This window comes from Magallana gigas, chromosome 7 (assembly GCF_963853765.1).
Source record: "Magallana gigas chromosome 7, xbMagGiga1.1, whole genome shotgun sequence".
NCBI lineage: Eukaryota > Metazoa > Mollusca > Bivalvia > Ostreida > Ostreidae > Magallana > Magallana gigas.
The window spans coordinates 51,453,592-51,470,560 of NC_088859.1; the positions used below are offsets into that span (position 1 = coordinate 51,453,592).

General features: G+C 33.0%; 2 protein-coding genes across 15 annotated transcripts in view; both read left to right on the forward strand.

Annotated features, from left to right (window-relative positions):
- The window catches only part of LOC105318823 (uncharacterized), a 68,020-nt gene extending 66,860 nt beyond the window's left edge, over positions 1-1,160 (forward strand). For all 12 annotated transcript variants that reach the window (XM_066065808.1, XM_066065807.1, XM_066065802.1 and 9 more), the window contains 2 exons: positions 62-155; positions 248-1,160. In XM_066065808.1, the coding sequence (XP_065921880.1) occupies positions 62-155; positions 248-671 (518 nt within the window). In that variant the 3' untranslated portion in view covers positions 672-1,160. The remainder of the gene's footprint in view (positions 1-61; positions 156-247) is intronic.
- Positions 1-16,533, forward strand: part of LOC117684530 (uncharacterized) — a 106,340-nt gene extending 89,807 nt beyond the window's left edge. For 2 of the 3 annotated variants that reach the window (XM_066065815.1, XM_066065816.1), the window contains 3 exons: positions 14,328-14,648; positions 14,745-14,838; positions 14,921-16,533. In XM_066065815.1, coding sequence (XP_065921887.1) covers positions 14,328-14,648; positions 14,745-14,838; positions 14,921-15,272 — 767 coding nt within the window. In that variant the 3' untranslated portion in view covers positions 15,273-16,533. Of the gene's footprint in view, positions 1-10,736; positions 10,933-12,112; positions 12,196-12,331; positions 12,423-13,858; positions 13,967-14,327; positions 14,649-14,744; positions 14,839-14,920 lie in introns of those variants that run through there. The other variant, XM_066065814.1, reaches the window with a different exon arrangement.
- Positions 16,534-16,969: the final 436 nt, after the last annotated feature.

The window sequence follows — 16,969 nt, forward strand, 5'->3', positions numbered from 1 at the left end:
CTTAAGAAATGATTTTTGTACAATAACAAAAAATAAATAAAAATTAATGTATACATTCCAGATGTAAAAGAACCTTACCAAATGGTGGCAGTTTATTGTCTTTCCATTTTGGTGCTAATTTTAAGTTTGCTTGTCGTTTACTGTCTGTGTCAGAGGTATGATCTTCTTAATGTAGTTCAACCTTCATAAAAGTTGATTAACACCAAAGAATTCAAAATTTTGAATTATATTAAATATTTATTAATAGATGTCGCAATCAAAAGAAGCAGATATTGGAGAATAAGTCAGGCATTTCTAACAACCCTCCAGCTGAAAACTTGGCATTGACGACAGTGATTTATGAACTAGCAGATAACTCAAAGCTAGATAGAGGGGATCAAAACCACACTGAGGAAAATACTGTTAAAGAACCAGGCAACATTATTGGGTCCATTGGTGGATTAACTAAACTAACAGGAAGACAGACCAATGAAGACGTCTATAACCACCTCTGGGAGAAAGCGGCTGATTCCTGTCCCAAAAAAGAGAATATGTACGATCAGTGTAACTTGGGAGGAGAAGACATTTACAAGTATGGCGTTACTAGCGGTCCACATGCTAGTTCTGCGACGGTGAATACAAATTACGATCGCGTGACACTGGTCAGTGCAAACGTAAATACGTCCAGATAGAGCCATCCCGTATATAACGGTGATAATAAATTTATTGAAAGTGTTGAAAACAACTATAGGAGTAAGAAGACACCATAACCGTCATGACAATTTTTTTTTTATTTAATGATAATCAAAATTTTGGCAATCTAGTATTTTTGACGAGAGAGAGAGAGAGAGAGAGAGAGAGAGAGAGAGAGAGAGAGAGAGAGAGAAAGAGAGAGAGTTGTTTTTATTTAAACATTTTACGACAAAAATTACTGGATTTTATAGCTTTGAAAATTATATTTAAAAAAATACAACTAAATGACTGACTAGATTTAAATATTTCACAGTTCAAATTCTATATTTTTCAGCAATAAGATTAAAAATAGTTTTCGTTTTGAAAGGAAAAAATGTTTCCTTGTTTACTTCCGTGTTTGGCTGAACTTGAAGAAACTTCTCTAAGCTAATACTATGTTATTACAGTCATTCTATTTACACCCAAATGCCGTCGTTTATGTTTTTTTCTGACAAATAAAAACCCACTTTGCAATTCTCTATTTTGACTTATATTGTTTGTTTAAAAAAAATTTAAAATGAAAAATATCTTAACCGGTGAAAGTATTTGGATTATCAACATTTATATCGGTATGTGTCCCATACCTCCTTAATAATACCTTAGGTAACATGCAATTTTTAATAAATATAAAAACAAATCAAGAACAATGCATTTTATTTATTCCATTGGTTTGATCGATCCTTATTGTACAATTTCCTAAATGGCGTAATAATCCAAACAGTTGTTTTACGAAACATTTCCTTAAATAGGTGTTATTTTTTCAGAAATGTAATCTAGGTGTTTTACATTGCTCTTATGACGTTTTTAGTTTGGATAGTGTATCTTTATTTTATTGTAACCTCCAAACCCCATTCTTTCAGTGATATAATACGGGCTATAACTTTAGTTTGGTAACAAACTTGAGTTATAAAAATCATCTCGGTCAAATTAAATTCGATATTTGTTAAATCTTGCTGTTAAATAGTTGAGATATTTTCTGATAGCACAAGAACTGGTCATGGAATAAATAATAAAAAAAGCATCTTTATTCGTATTCTTTCTTGGTTAAGAAAAACTTGCCATTGTATGCTATTATGAATTCGAAATATTATTAGTCATAGTTTAGTTAATTGATCTCGAGATATTTGGTAAAAAGAATTTTACCTATTGAGGGCGCTTAAATAAGAAGTGAAGTGAATTTACCGCATCCCATCTCCAGCGACAAAAATTGATACAAAATACGTTTAACATTTATGAGCGTACTGTTCACAGCGGGTATTGTCTGGTGTACGAAAGCCGATAAGGATCATTCGAGATTCGAGATTCGAAATACGAGATTCGAAATACGAGATTCGAGATTCGAAATTCGAGATTCAATATCTAAATTAACCAATCAAATCAAGGATCTGAAAATATGTATCCTAGCGACATCAAACTGTTCTAAATAAAAATCATACGTACATGCTCTTATATACAAATAAATGCTATGTTCACTTCTCCCTACCTAACTAAATAATTATTTGTATTTACTTTTACACAGAATATCTAAGTAGGCTAGTAATAATGCAGTGTGCTTCGCGGATCTAAGTGATTTTGTTTGCCCTGGTGCATTTCCACCTGATGCGTTTGAACCCTAAGGTATTTCACCACCAGTAATAGTTTAAAACCCGGGTTTATTCACCCCTTTTGTGTAAAAATGCGGTTATGGTAGAGAACTTCATAAGCGTAGCTAATTTTTTCTGTAGGGGATCCTAGGCCAATTTTAAAAAAATTTACTATGTAAATTTAATAAGCTCCAATTTTCCCGAGGAGGGGGTCCAGATCCCCTGACCCCCTCCTTTCTAGATCCCCGTATGAAGATTAGTACATGTATCTAAATAATCTAAATATAAATAATCTGTCCTGTTTCACTAATAAATATAAGCATTACTTATCGTTTTTATGTATGCATACAGTGATACACTAGTACTATGATTATAAACAAATCATTGAGATATTATCACATCATACGGAATTATTGATAAATACAATTTTTTTCCCTTTTCCTCAGTAAACAACTTATTATGAGTCTTACTTTTGGAATTGTTTTCAATATAGAAGGATACCTACTCTCTACAATTAAAGGTAGGGATGATAGGGTGCCAATTTCAGGCACGTAGCATCGTTTTTGAAAGTGGGGGGGCCAGACCCATCCAAAAAATCTTGACAAGCCAAAAAAAAAAAAAAAGAAAAAAAAAAAAAAGGAAATTTAAAGTTTCCAAAAATCTTCAAAATCGTATTCCGTGGGGGGGGGGGTTAGACTAAACTATACTTCCAAAAAAAAAAAATTCTTCCCTACCAAAAATTTTTCTCCTCCAAATCTTGAAATTCCTAATCCGTGGGGGGGGGGGGGGGGGGGGGGGGGGTAGAGGTAACTTCAATTTGACTCCTCATTTCCTTATTTTTATACCAATTTTTTACTTACTTCCAAAAACGTGGGGGGCCAACTCATTATAATTCATTTTTTTATATGTAAATTTTAAAAAAAATTGTTGCTGCAAGAAAAAGTGGGGGGGCCAGGCCCCCCCTGGCCCCCCCTGATGCTACGTGCCTGAATTTGTTCACATTGCCGATTTCTTTTGCAGAGAACAGTACCTTTTATTTGATTGTGCATGAATATTTCAAAATTAATTAAAATGTTGTACATATATTTTGTTATAATTCATTCATTGATATATCAACAAGAAAGAATAAAAGCATATGTTTCACAGCCAAGTTAAGTTTCTCTGTATTTTCCTACCCCCCCCCCCCCCCCCCCCCCCCACCGCACCAAAATTGACAATAATTACATATAAGTCATATAAATGTTTACTTTTTTTGTAAGTAAATCTCTAAAGATGTAAATAAGCACTGCAAACAAAGATGTGTGTATTTAATATACTACTACATTACACTTAAATTACATTACATTACACTTAAAATGTAATCAGGATGAAGCTACAAGGGGTGAGTGGTGCAAATTTACCAATTTGTCGCCATACACACAGAACACCAAATAAAGAAACTGTGAGTGGTGTGTGGAATGCATAAAAGATGGCGGCAAATTATCTCAAATAATCAGTGCAAAAACCCACAAATAGGCTGTTATTCGTTATATATCCTGCAAAAACATTGATAAAAAATGTTATCGTCCCATAACATAGCCGATTAAGTTAATGTGTACATATGGTCAACGTACATGTAATTCTAATGTCCATGGAGGCGGACGTATCAGGCGGGGATCCAGAAAATTAAATTTCAAAAATGATCGGTTGAATTACATTAAATGCTTTGAAAATTGTTTTAAACTATCGCACGGGTCAAAATGCGTGATAGAAGCTATGTACAGTGTAATTGGAAACTTTCATTTTATATCAATATGTAGTATTACCTATTATAACAAATGAGAGTATAGCACAACTGCCACAAGCAATACATGTCCTTCACCGGCACCACCTCCCTCCCCATAAAAAAATGAATCAATTGTCGTTTTATTTGCTAAAATGTGTGTGGTTCAAGATTTTTCTAAAGGACATACCCGATTAGAATTGAAAAAGAGTCGTACGTTTAAAACTAATTTTGTCAAAATTTTTAGATTCATTTGGTTATATTTTGGTCCATTTGGGTGAATATATGCACCAGCGCAGCTCTAATTTATATATAATCAGGCCATAAATTCAAAATATTTTAAAAAATTAATAGCTTTTGATACAGTAGATAAAAAAAGGAAAGCAAGTCGAACTCGATGAGTGCTAATACCTGTGTTGAATGAATGGTACAGTAGGATATGCGCAAAAAAGTCCCGTCTACTCTTTCCTACCCTATAATTATTGGAATATTAAATCCGATTATAAGTGTCAAATTAAAAATCAAGTACGGATATGTACCTGTTTATCAAAAATAAAACTACTCATAATTTATCTACAGTGCATCGTTATGGAGCTACACAGAAAGTTTTCTATTAATTTGCCGAGCCAAATAAAAAAAACCTGGAAAACGAAGAGAAAACAAAGTGGGGACAGAATAACTGACAAATTAATTAGGACTATATAGTCCCCCCCCCCCCCCCCCCCCCCCCCTCTTGAAATGTATATACTGAAAACAGATTATTGGCGTACAACATCCGCACACAATTTAAAGAAAATTTCATGTTTTTTTTATTATTTTCGCTAGCTAATGTAAGACATCACAAATACCCCAAACCCCCTCACGGAAAAGGAAATGCTAGGTGATGAGAGAGAGAGAGAGAGAGAGAGAGAGAGAGAGAGAGAGAGAGAGAGAGAGAGAGAGAGTCGATGTAAATCACAGGTGCGCTAACACCGTTAAAATTAAAGCTTGCTAGTTGGTCTGCCCTACCCTAGCTACCTCCTCTCTTTTCTCGTTTTAGAGGCTTAATTATTGTCTATATATGCTTGTAACAAATCAAATCAATTTCAAATTCTAAATCAAAACTGAATTTGACACTACAAAACTCTCTCTTTGTCTGTCTGTCTGTCTGTCTGTCTGTCTCTCTCTCTCTGTGTGTGTCTCTCTCTCTCTCTCTCTCTCTCTCTCTCTCTATATATCGACAATGGCATTGCAATACACTATTCTTATCTGGATTTTTGTCTTTGATGTTGTAAATCATTATATCTTCTATGGTTTAAAACTTTATCATAACCTATATTTTGACATGTCGATTATTTCATTGAGTTTCGTTTCATAGCTAAAACATTTAGATTAAACAGATCTTTCTTCGCGAGGCGATTTTTACACAGTTGGGGCGAATACACTTCGGGTTAAAATTGTTCGGGGGGAAATACATACAGGGCAAACAAAACCACTTAGATTCGCAAAGCCAACAGTGTTATTTCTAATTTAATTGTTTATACTGTGTGGGGTTAATTCATCAATGTTAATTTAACCATTTTATAGCCACTATATAAGAGCTTTTAAGACATGTATTTGTACGAATGATCTTTATTTAGAACAGTTTGATGTTGCTAGGATACAGGTTTCAGATCAATGATTTGATTGGTTAATTTAGATATTGAATCTCGAATTTCGAATCTCGAATCTCGTATCTCGAATCTCGTATTTCGAATCTCGAATCTCGAATGATCCTTCTCGGCTTTCGTAGCGGGTATTGTCTGGTGTCATTTTATCGTTTGACACAAGAGCACGGGAGTTTTCTTACCTGCTGTAATTTCACGTTAGTTACAGAAATATAACGCATTTTCAAACAACACTTTTTAAATTCAAGATGCTGGATTCTACTCATATCAGAAACCAACTATTGTTTGGTGTGAAAACCTAAATGAAAATTTATGACCACGCCCCCTAGATCATACAATAAAGCTTGATATCTCCATTTATGATTAAAATGGTAGATTTATATTGAATCATTTCATACTTACTAAATACTTACGTTTTTTACATTGGGGTTCCTTGTATTTAGGTGGACATGCGCAAAGGTATAGTGCGGGTTCCCTTGATGTAAACAGAGAAGAAGCAGAATGCACAATGTTTAAAAAGACAACGATACTTAGTCAATACATATTTCTTAAAGTGATTTATGGTGTTGATATCTATTTAACTATAACTGCAAGTACTACTCGTAAAATCGCGTGAGTTACTATGATAGCTAAGACAAATCTTAGTTTTTTCTTTAGATCGATTTGTGATCCACTTAATTAAGCAATCTTAACTAAGTCTAAATCTTATATTTGAGACAAATTATTAACATAAATGTAAGACAGTTTCACGATCCTGGAAAGGATGTAATATGGACTGTAGTATAAATTATTTTATATATTTACATAACTGTTAACGGTCAAAATTATGCATTTGGAAAATGAAAATTTGCATATTGAAGGTGGAATTAACGCTACAACAAAATTCCATTTTTATTGAGCGTTAAAGCATCATTTCTGAAACATTATTTCGTTGTTCCAAGAAGGATGTATGCCTTTAGTTACTTTATACGAACAATTTTGTATTTATATAAAGACGTGAAGAATCTGGTTTGTTTGCAAGTTAAATACTTTTAAGTTTAAATTTGGTGTGAGTAAATGCATGATTTAAATATCTAATGAATCATGTCCAGTAATTTCATGAAAACGTGTTTTTTTCAAATTAAAACAAATATTTATGAGTTTAAAAACATCTTCACATTATTCAAATCTATGAATAACATAATAATAAGTGATAATAATAAATGATAATAAAATCCCTTTTTGAAATCAATATTTATTTTGATGCTTGTTTTAATTGATATAACTAAATCTGCTAAAAAGAATTTCGAAAGTGTATGCTGTGTACAGTGTAAACTGATCAATGTTTTACAATTAACAACATTACGTATAGCTTAATTACCCACAATGTCTATCTGGTCTAACAATTAAAAAACTCTTTCTTCTTCTTCTTCTTCTTCTTCTTCTTCTTCTTCTTCTTCTTCTTCTTCTTCAAGAGAGAGAGAGAGAGAGAGAGAGAGAGAGACCTATCACAAATGATAAACATTGCAAATTACATTTGCCATTTACCAAATATTTTACTGTATTATTATCATTCTTACAAATTGTATCGTTGTCACCAAAACAGAAATATCATTTTAATTAAAGTATGCCTCATCGTTTGTTAAAAGAACAATATGTAATACACCATGTAATCAAATAAGTGACGATACGTTCTCAGTGACCAATTGAAAATTCAACTATCCAAAATGAGGGATGGGTGCATTTTCAATATTCTTCCATAGCTAAACTAAAAGATGCTGTTCTAAGCTGACAGATGGTTGACACAATTGATCGTATATACACACTGTTTTATTGCGTGGACCCTGAGGTCCACGCAGAAAATATATAAGCGAGGTTAAACCGGATGCTATGGGGAAAATTCAGCCTGCGCATGAGCTAGCCTGGTTCCTGTGCGTAATGGGTAGCTCAGGGAACCAGGCTAGCACAAGTTTATCTGAATCGGGATCGGGATTCCATGCCATATGCACACATAAGTTCAAAGGCGCTGTAATTGTAATTGTAAAGTTGTCGGCAAACAGTAGTCAGTACAGAAACAAAGTATTCCTTTTAAAGAAATAATCGGCATGTGATATGAACTGTCAGTATTATAAATAAGTAAATGTATTCCGAAACTACAACATGCATCAAATAGCATAATTTGCAATGTTTTGTTATTTTCCGTATACACATGTATAAACTAACTTAATTAACTTTACTTTTATAGTAGGCTAGGCTAGAGTACTTCCCGATTAAATTTTTTTTTAAGCATTTAAGTGTGATTGAATAATTATGTCATTGTATAAAAGTTTAAATCTCAAGAAAAATGCATCAAAATATGAAATTAATTTAATTAAAGCTGTCACTGCATAGTTAAAGCTATACACGCTATGATTTGCGTCAATTTTGAATAAAGGGGAAAATGTATGTGTTTGATTACTAGGCTAATAAAAGTTACCTTTATTCTGTTAATTATAATGCTCAATTCGATCACGTAACAAATATATCAAATATTAAACAATAAAAAATATTTATTTTCCTGCCAGGAAAGTAATGCCTCCTCGTGAATATCAATATATCACGTGATATCGACAGCTAAATTTAGCCTATCATACCAAAACTGGTGAAGGGTCAACATCTTCATAATTGTAATAGTTTCACAAAGGAAAGGATATTTTCAGTAAAGCATAAATTTGTCCGATATACGAGTACAAACAAAAGAAAAAAATACAAGCCTGTGAGTAGATATGAATACTTCCTTTAAAAAAATGACGTAGACCTGTGTTTTTCCCCTATGTGCTATTTATAGATCCTATAAGTGTTAATGCAGAAGTAAGGGTATCGTGAATGGCAAGCGTATTTTACTCATTATACATGTATGTATTTCAAATTAACAACTGTTAAGCATATTAAAAATCAAGTTGGATATTTAATTAGGCAAACAATAACGACCACCTAGTTCTCCGCGGACATGCGCAATGAGGTCGCTTTGCTCTTCCTTCATCAATATTCATGAAAAGGTATATTTTCCTGGCAGGAAAATAAACAATTAAAAATCTATATCTTTGTAACGAGATGGAATTCACCCTTGTAATTTACAGATTAAGGATAACTTTTATAAGTAGACAAACACATGCGTTTTCACTGTCATTCAAAATTGACGCAAATTATAGCGTGTATAGCTTTAACAAAGTAGTGCGAATCGTAATGTGTGCGCAAATAGTAGAATTCGCCGAATGCCTGATACTATACATGCAGACTTCATTAATATAGATCATAATTATTTTAGAAGTATGAACCCTTTAAATTCTGAGATAAAAAGTCAGGGCTATACATATATGTACAAATTTAGTGGTTAAAAGTAGGCGGCTATAGAGTCGGTGTAAACTTTGATAATCTTAAGGCGTTCACGTTTTCGTTGGAAACACATGCAAATGGTCCACGTATTGAAGTCCTTTTTTAAAGGACAGCAACTTGTTTTCTCTGTATTAGTAAATAAGGCTGTCCATGAACATGGTTGAAGCTGCGTCATTCATATTTCAGCTATAGGCATCGATGTGCTTGGCCTAAAATACTCTATATATAATTTATATTTGGAATTATGGTATTCTATGAAACACGGAAATACCATCGTTTGAAATATAAGTGTGTCTTGTCGTAAAGTTTATTATCTTGATAAGGTATAAGTACTTCCTTATAACCGAGTACATTTTTACTTGCAATTTTAAAATACTTCTTAAGTAATGTCTTCTTATTTCTTTAAAAAACCTATTGGAAGTTTATTTATTTATTTTTTATTGAATTTTTTACTTGGTTTGAGACTCTACTTAAAAGAAATAGATTCAAATTTACCCCCCCCCCCCTTTCATTTTAATCCTGGTAGTACAAATACTTTGCTAAGCAGCATGTATGTAAAGTCCTTGTTGAAATGTTTAATTTGGCTTTCAAAAATGTGAATACGGCGTTGGAAAGTAAACACAAAAAACCATTAGCATTCCGCCAAATTGTACTTTACTGAACAAGAATCCGTGTAGCAACTGCACCAGTTGTACATGTATCTTATTATAACTTCCTTTGTTCCCAACTAACGTCCTGAAGCTCACATAAAGTAGCGTTATGAATTCAATAACTCCAAAGATAAGCAGTGTTTGCAGTAGTGATGGGTCTGCATTCCCTTATTACTGACCAAGTTAATGCAATTAGCCACAATTCAGAGCTCAAATTTTTTGTATTCATATTGCTTTTAATTTTTTAAAGAAAATGTATTGAGACATTTCATTTTAAATATCATTGAAATTTGAGAATAAAACAACTTTAATAGTTTTATTCGGAATCAAATATAAATCTTAAAATACTGTAACGATTTTGTGTTATGTAATGTTAAATCATGCGTACCGCACATGACGACTGCTTTTGTATTGTCGCCTAGCAACCAGCGGTGATTGTGACGTGACCCATAGAGGGTATATATAAGCGAGCGTGTCGCAGCGTTCTCTTCCCTAGCAGAGTTCCAACAGAGAGGAATTGCGAGACTAAAGTACGATTTGATAGGTGGGTTGCATTGAGAGAGAGGCATACCACATTGATAATTATGGGACCAATCGTTTTTGAAGGCTGACCACTAGTCGGTTATTACAGAGGCTGTCCTCGCGCAGACCAGCATGAGTTAGTCGTCGCTGATACTCTACAAGTAGTATTAGGGAAGGGGTACGCCTTTAGTTAGAGGTTGTATACACTGTCCGTCCTGCACAAGGCGTTAACACAGTGACAGCTGAGGGTTTACCTCTTGAGTAGGGTACAACTTCCCTTTCATTTTCTCTAATAGCCATACTTTTGTTATCAACCTGAAGTTATCTACTAAATTCTGTAGAGAAAAATGTGTTAAAAAATAGGATTCTATTTAGTTGAGATCCAATCTCAAAACTCTTTGCTATTTTTATTACACCAGTAAAAGGAGAGACATAGACTCTTACACATTTAGTCACGTGACGAAGAAAGAACCTCTTGTTTCGAAGTCTGTAATTTCCGTGTCGGGATGTAGATCACAAATTTGTTTCTAGACAAACACTGTTGCCATAATTTTATATTTACTCAGAAACCTTCTGATGAAAAAAAGTGCACACGGTCCTTTTAAATTAGTGAATTGCTGACCATTTTGGACTTTCATCTGTAAAATTCCACAAATGAAAGATGCTTAAGATACCAGGATACTTATTCTTGATCTTAATGTCAGGTAAAAAGAGCTTATTTAAAAAAAATAACATTTTCTACTCCCACCTAAATGGGGAAAAGTAAATGCATGCCATGCATTTATGATGAACATCAAGTCCTGTACTAAAACTATGTAATTAATGTCCCCTGGGTCAAGGCTTCAGGGCCAATACATGTATGGCCATTCAGGAAACACGTATTAAATCTTAGAAAATCTTGTTCTCTACTCCGGTAAACATTCAAGAAATACAAAATGCATGGTTATGATGTCCATGAACTTTTCTGTATAAATTATGAAATTTATGGGCCGTTGGTCATTGGTTCGGGTTCTTGGGCGGGACATTAAGGTCATATAGTAAACACGTATTGAATTTTAGAAAGTATTCTTCTTTACATCCAAATATATTGGAGAAATACTAAATGCATGATTATTATGTTCATGAAGCCCTCTACCAAAACTGTAAAATGTATGGCCCCTGCTCAGGGGTTCCGGCCCAAGGTTAGGGCTAATATAGCTATATAGTGAACATGTATCATATCTTAGAACATCCCCTTCTTTACTTTCAGAATATTGGGAGATAATTGAATACATAATTATGATATGTACGAAGCCCTCTACCTTTATTATGAAATTTATTGCCCCTGGGTCAATAATTCAGGCCTTTAGGCGGGGAAATTTGGCAAGATAGTGGACATGTATGAAATCTCTTAAAATCATCCTTTCTCTCATATAAATGCATGATGTTCGTGTAGCCCTCTACCTAAATTGTGACTTTCATGACCTAGAATTAGGAGTACAGTTCTTAGGGTCAGGTCAATATGTCCACATATAGAAAATGAAGTTGTGTTGTATTTAATAATATTTTTCTATGAACTTTCACACTCGTCGAAGAAAAATTAAAAAACATTGTTATTAATATTTAATGTCATGCTCTTTACATGTGAAACTCAAATTCAAATTGTAAATACGAGATAAAAGTTAGAGTCTTGAATAAAGGTCAAGACCAAAAAATGAAACTTAAAACGCAATCATGAAACTCCTTCATTGGTCTATCTACGGATTATGGTATTCAGGTGACCGTCAAGGCCTGTGGGCTTCTTGCTTTGATTTAAAAGTTTCTGTTTGATCTCAAAGCTTGGTCAGTGATTTCAAAACGTCCAATAAAGGAGATCTAGAATTAGAATTCAGATTTTTTTCTTAGGATGTTTGAACGCCAATGATGTCAACAAAATTGACGAATGGAATCACTGCATACAACAAAACTCTCATTTGCTTGAAATCAAAGTACGTTTAGTACAAATGATAAAATTATACCTTTTTGACATTTATTATTATTAATTGGATACCAATGAAATTTAAAACAAAATACGTCTTTCTAAGAATATACCAATCTGGTTTGTTCATTTGATATGTTTACCAGATAAATGGTTGTGTATTTGTTTCTGACACTCATCAAAACCTTCAACAACAATGTGACCTCCAAAACCGTTCATTGGAGTTATGGACGATAGGTATGTAATAATCAGGTACTGAGAGTAGAGAAAGTAAAGAGACTTGTCTGATGTTAACATAACATCTTTGTAGGATATGAATTGTTACCAAGTTATGATACTATACATATATATTGCATAATTGATAATACAGACCTATACTGTATGGCTCCTATCTTAACAATGCTCCGTGTGTTTTGTGCACTCCCACAGAATATAGAATAAATGGAAGTAAATGTGGTGGAGCAACAAGAATGAGTTAGAGCTGTGAATTATGTACGCTTGTTTATTGCATGTACTTTTACTATCATATTTACACATCTATTATTTAAAACTAAATTTGTCAATGCTGCATAATGACGATTTGTTAAATTCAATAACTTAAAGTTTTTCATCATGTTAATTATTTACTTTTCATAAATAAAACCTAAAGTTGTAAAACACCGATTATGACTATGAACTAAAATTTAAAACCTAAAAATAACATACCAGGTATATGGTTGTGTAGCATATTTCAAAATTAAAAATCGTCGATTAACGAGCCTTGATAAACTAATTGGAGCTATAATTTTGGCCAGGGTTAAGAATTTGTTTTATGTGAGAAAAAAACAAAACATGCTGTTGTCACGGATACTTAAAGGTGTGGTCTCTTTAATCAACTCTATAATAGAGGGAAAATGATTAATTAGTTTTCAATTTTTTTTACGTTTGCAATATTAATGTAATTTTGCATAAAATGATTCCAAGGTTTTAAGAAGTTGAATACTTATAAACTGAAACTGCAAAACAAATTTAACATTGACACAACAGTTAGTGTCATTAAAGTTTCTGAACGAAAGTTTTACTATATTATTCCAGTTGGTGTTTGTAAACTGTAGTTTTACAATTTGAGCGCAAAATAATGCCGATATTGAAACTTTGGCTCTTTTGTTTAGTTTTGTGTTCGAAGTAAATATTTCAAAAAGTTGGTCGAATTATTTTTTCTTTATTCCTAATATTCTCAAACGTTTTGCGTGGTTAATTGGTATCGATCTGCTGACCAATCACGTTTTATTAGTTATTTAGTCAAACACTATCTTTTGAGAATTGTCAATTACACAATAGATTAATATTATTTTCTTTTTATTGTCCCAGGCCTATAATTATAACAAATATTTTACCCTACACAATATATCATTTGAGCACTGTTGCGTTTAATTTAATTGTTTTTTTTATGATATTTCAAACAAGAAAATAAACATCAATGATTAATGATCTCGGGTCATTCTCTTTAACCACATTTTATGAACTTGTTTTGCACGAGAGTAAATAACCGTAATTAATAAATTTCGCCTCGAGTGCTTATCTATTTAGGTAATTCAAGTTTGTCAATTTTGAACATTGCATTTGTTTGTAGTTTGATCGATAAGTTGTAATGTTTTTTGTGTTGTTTTTTTTTAATTTTAATTTCGGTATAGGCGAAATCGCAGATCTAAAAGCCTGTGTACAAATGGATTGTCATGAGATGAAAAAAGCTGTGCTTATGGAATGTGTCAAAAAGGCTATTGGTTCCTGGGTAGAAAAAGGTATACAGTTCGTTTACTTGATGCATTTGATATCATTTACCAAGGAAATTTGTTATGCATGACAACATATTATATCTAGTATAAGTACCAAGCGGGGAGGGGAGTAAATACAGAAACTTTGACGCTTTTATAAATTCTGATCTGTTTAAGGAGGGGGTAGTGCTTGGTACAAAATTTGAACAATATATGCGGTTACTTTTGTTTATTTTATTAAATTTCCATATATTTTTCTCCTCTTGTTCCCAATAATGCGGGGAATAGTACTTTCAAAATCCCCCAGCCCCGATGCTACAAGCCTGCAGATAGTTTATACAAGCAAAGTATACTCAACCTGTTACATTTTCTAATGTACATTATTTAGGTATGCCAGTTGTCAATAAAACACAGTGCATAAGATGTAAGATCGACTGTAAAGCTAGTGATTGCAATGCGATGAAGATAGAAGTTTGTAAAAGCACTGATGAGTCAAGAGATGTAAAGAAAACAACAAAAACGACGTACTTGTCAACAAAAGAATTACAAAACCAGACGACAAAAATCTCACAATACCAGGAAACAACGGCAGCAAAAGACACAACAAAATATACCCGTGAAATAACTACTTTAAATAAATTGGAACAAACAGTTGAAGATGCTTCGTACACAATAACACCACGTGACGAGATGTCGTCACTTGAAAAAGGTGATTTATTGATTACTTAACTATATTATATCGTATGTTATTTATACTAAATAATTGTTGGTACATTTAACAATAAATAAAATTTATAATTTGCAGATGTAAGGAACCTCAATGCTATGGTCGCAATATATTGTCTTTCCGTTTTGGTGATACTGTTAAGTTTGCTGGTCCTTTTTCTTCTGTACCTGAGGTAGGATCTTCTGAAATTCTGTCATAGTTGACTTAAACCATAAAATACAAAATGCTGAATCATGTTTTACATTAATTAACAGGTGTTCCCATCAAAAGAGGCAGAATTTGAAAAATATGTCAGGTGTTCCTAACAACGATCAACCAGAAAATATGGCAAAAAACACGGGGGTTTATGAATTAGCAGACAATTCAAAGCTCGAGGCAATGGAAGGGGATACCAAAGTTCCCATGACAGGCACTAAGGAAGATGTATATAACCGCCTTTGGGAGAAACCGGCTGAAAAAGAAAATGTTTACAATAAATGTACCTTGGAAAGAAATGAAACTTCTGTTTATGACGTAACAGGTGGTCCAAAATGTATTTCAGCGACAGTGAACGCAAATTACGATCACGTGACATTGGGTAATGCAAACTTACACACTCCAATTTAGAGCCACTTTTTATTGCCATTATTAATTAATTCTTTTTTTCGTGACACAGATCAATTTAAAAAAATATTTATACGTGTATTGAGTGTAATATTATGATTGCAATTGCATCTTTTTATAGCAAACTCTTTCAAAAGTCGTGGTCTTTTTCACTCTCGGTGGAAGCCATGCTGAAATGCGAACGGTGAACGACATACGAGTAATTAAATAATAATATCATTTTGTATTTGCCGCCAACAATTATTTATTCTGGCGATAAATTGAGAATAATCAGATTTTACAAAGCATATCTTTTACAAATATCATATTAGCATCGCAGCATAACTCATGATAAATGAGAATGAAGTGTAAAATGTACAGTAGGAGGGTTGTTGAAATGTAATGTGTGTTTCTTCTCCTTTATTGCGGCCTATGTCTTAAAGGAGATAATAACGATACCAAATGTTGCATATATAAGTTAACGTGGTTCTGCAGCAGACGTAGTTGTAAATTCGTATTCTATTCATTTGGATTATAATTATTGGATGCTATCATTTTTGTTTATATTGTGATTATTTGAGTGAATAATAACATCAATAATAGTCAAGGGAAAATCTGTTATCAAATTAACGTATGGACGCTGTTTTTGCGTATGGACGCAGCATCTAAAACCGTACGAACAGTGTTTCAGTATGAGTTCTGATAATGTTAAAAACTCTCATCTTACATTAAAAAAAAACTCTTACAAATGTCATTACACCTCTTCGAAGTATTCTCGGCAGTACTAGTTTGAAATACTGGTACACAATTTCAAACTCTTAATCCATTTTTGGTATTCCTGACAACCCTCCGACAGAAAATATGGCAATGAAAACAGAGTTCTTCAAATGAACAGAAAATTCAAATCTAGAAATCAGTGTTCAAAACCAGACGGTCATAAAGACGACTGATGCAAACGCTGTTAAAGGATCTGGAGAAACTAAACTAACGATGACATATAACCAACTCTGGGAGAAACCGACTAATTCCTGGAATAAGAGAATATTTACAATCAGTGTAATTCGGGACGAGAGGAAATGTCAAAGTATGGCGTTACTGGCGGCCCACATTCTAGTTCTGCGACGGTGAACTCAATTTACGATCCCGTGACACTGGTCAGTGCAAACGTTTAAGCACTCTATAATGACTATTTATGAAACTGTTTGTTTGTTGATTAAACTGTTTAAATAGTTTATAGACATCTATATAATAATCTTGAAAATATCTTTGCAATGTGGAAAGGTAATTTCTATTGTTTTCTTTACCATGTTATAAAAGAAAAGATTTCAAAACGTATGACAAGTACGATTGAAATTTTTTAGAAGAAGGTATTTGAAGGCATTATATCAAGTGCCACTAAATGTACTTCTTAACAGACTAGCTATGTTTCAAAGTTGGTCGACTAAAGTATATGTTCAGCAAAGTATGAAGGTCAAATAGGGGACACGCTATTCTGTCTTGGAAAATGATTAAGAACAACTATATGTGAAATAATATTTTTGCCCTCAACACCTTCTATGACGTCTGAATGACCGTGACGCCATTTTTATACTATATTGATCTTCTAAAGAACAAACAATTTATGTTTAAAACTAAAATTTATGATTTTTGCAACATAAAGTTTATAGCTTAAAATATCATTTAAGAAAATCAAAAATAGATCTCAAGTTTAAATTGTTTAC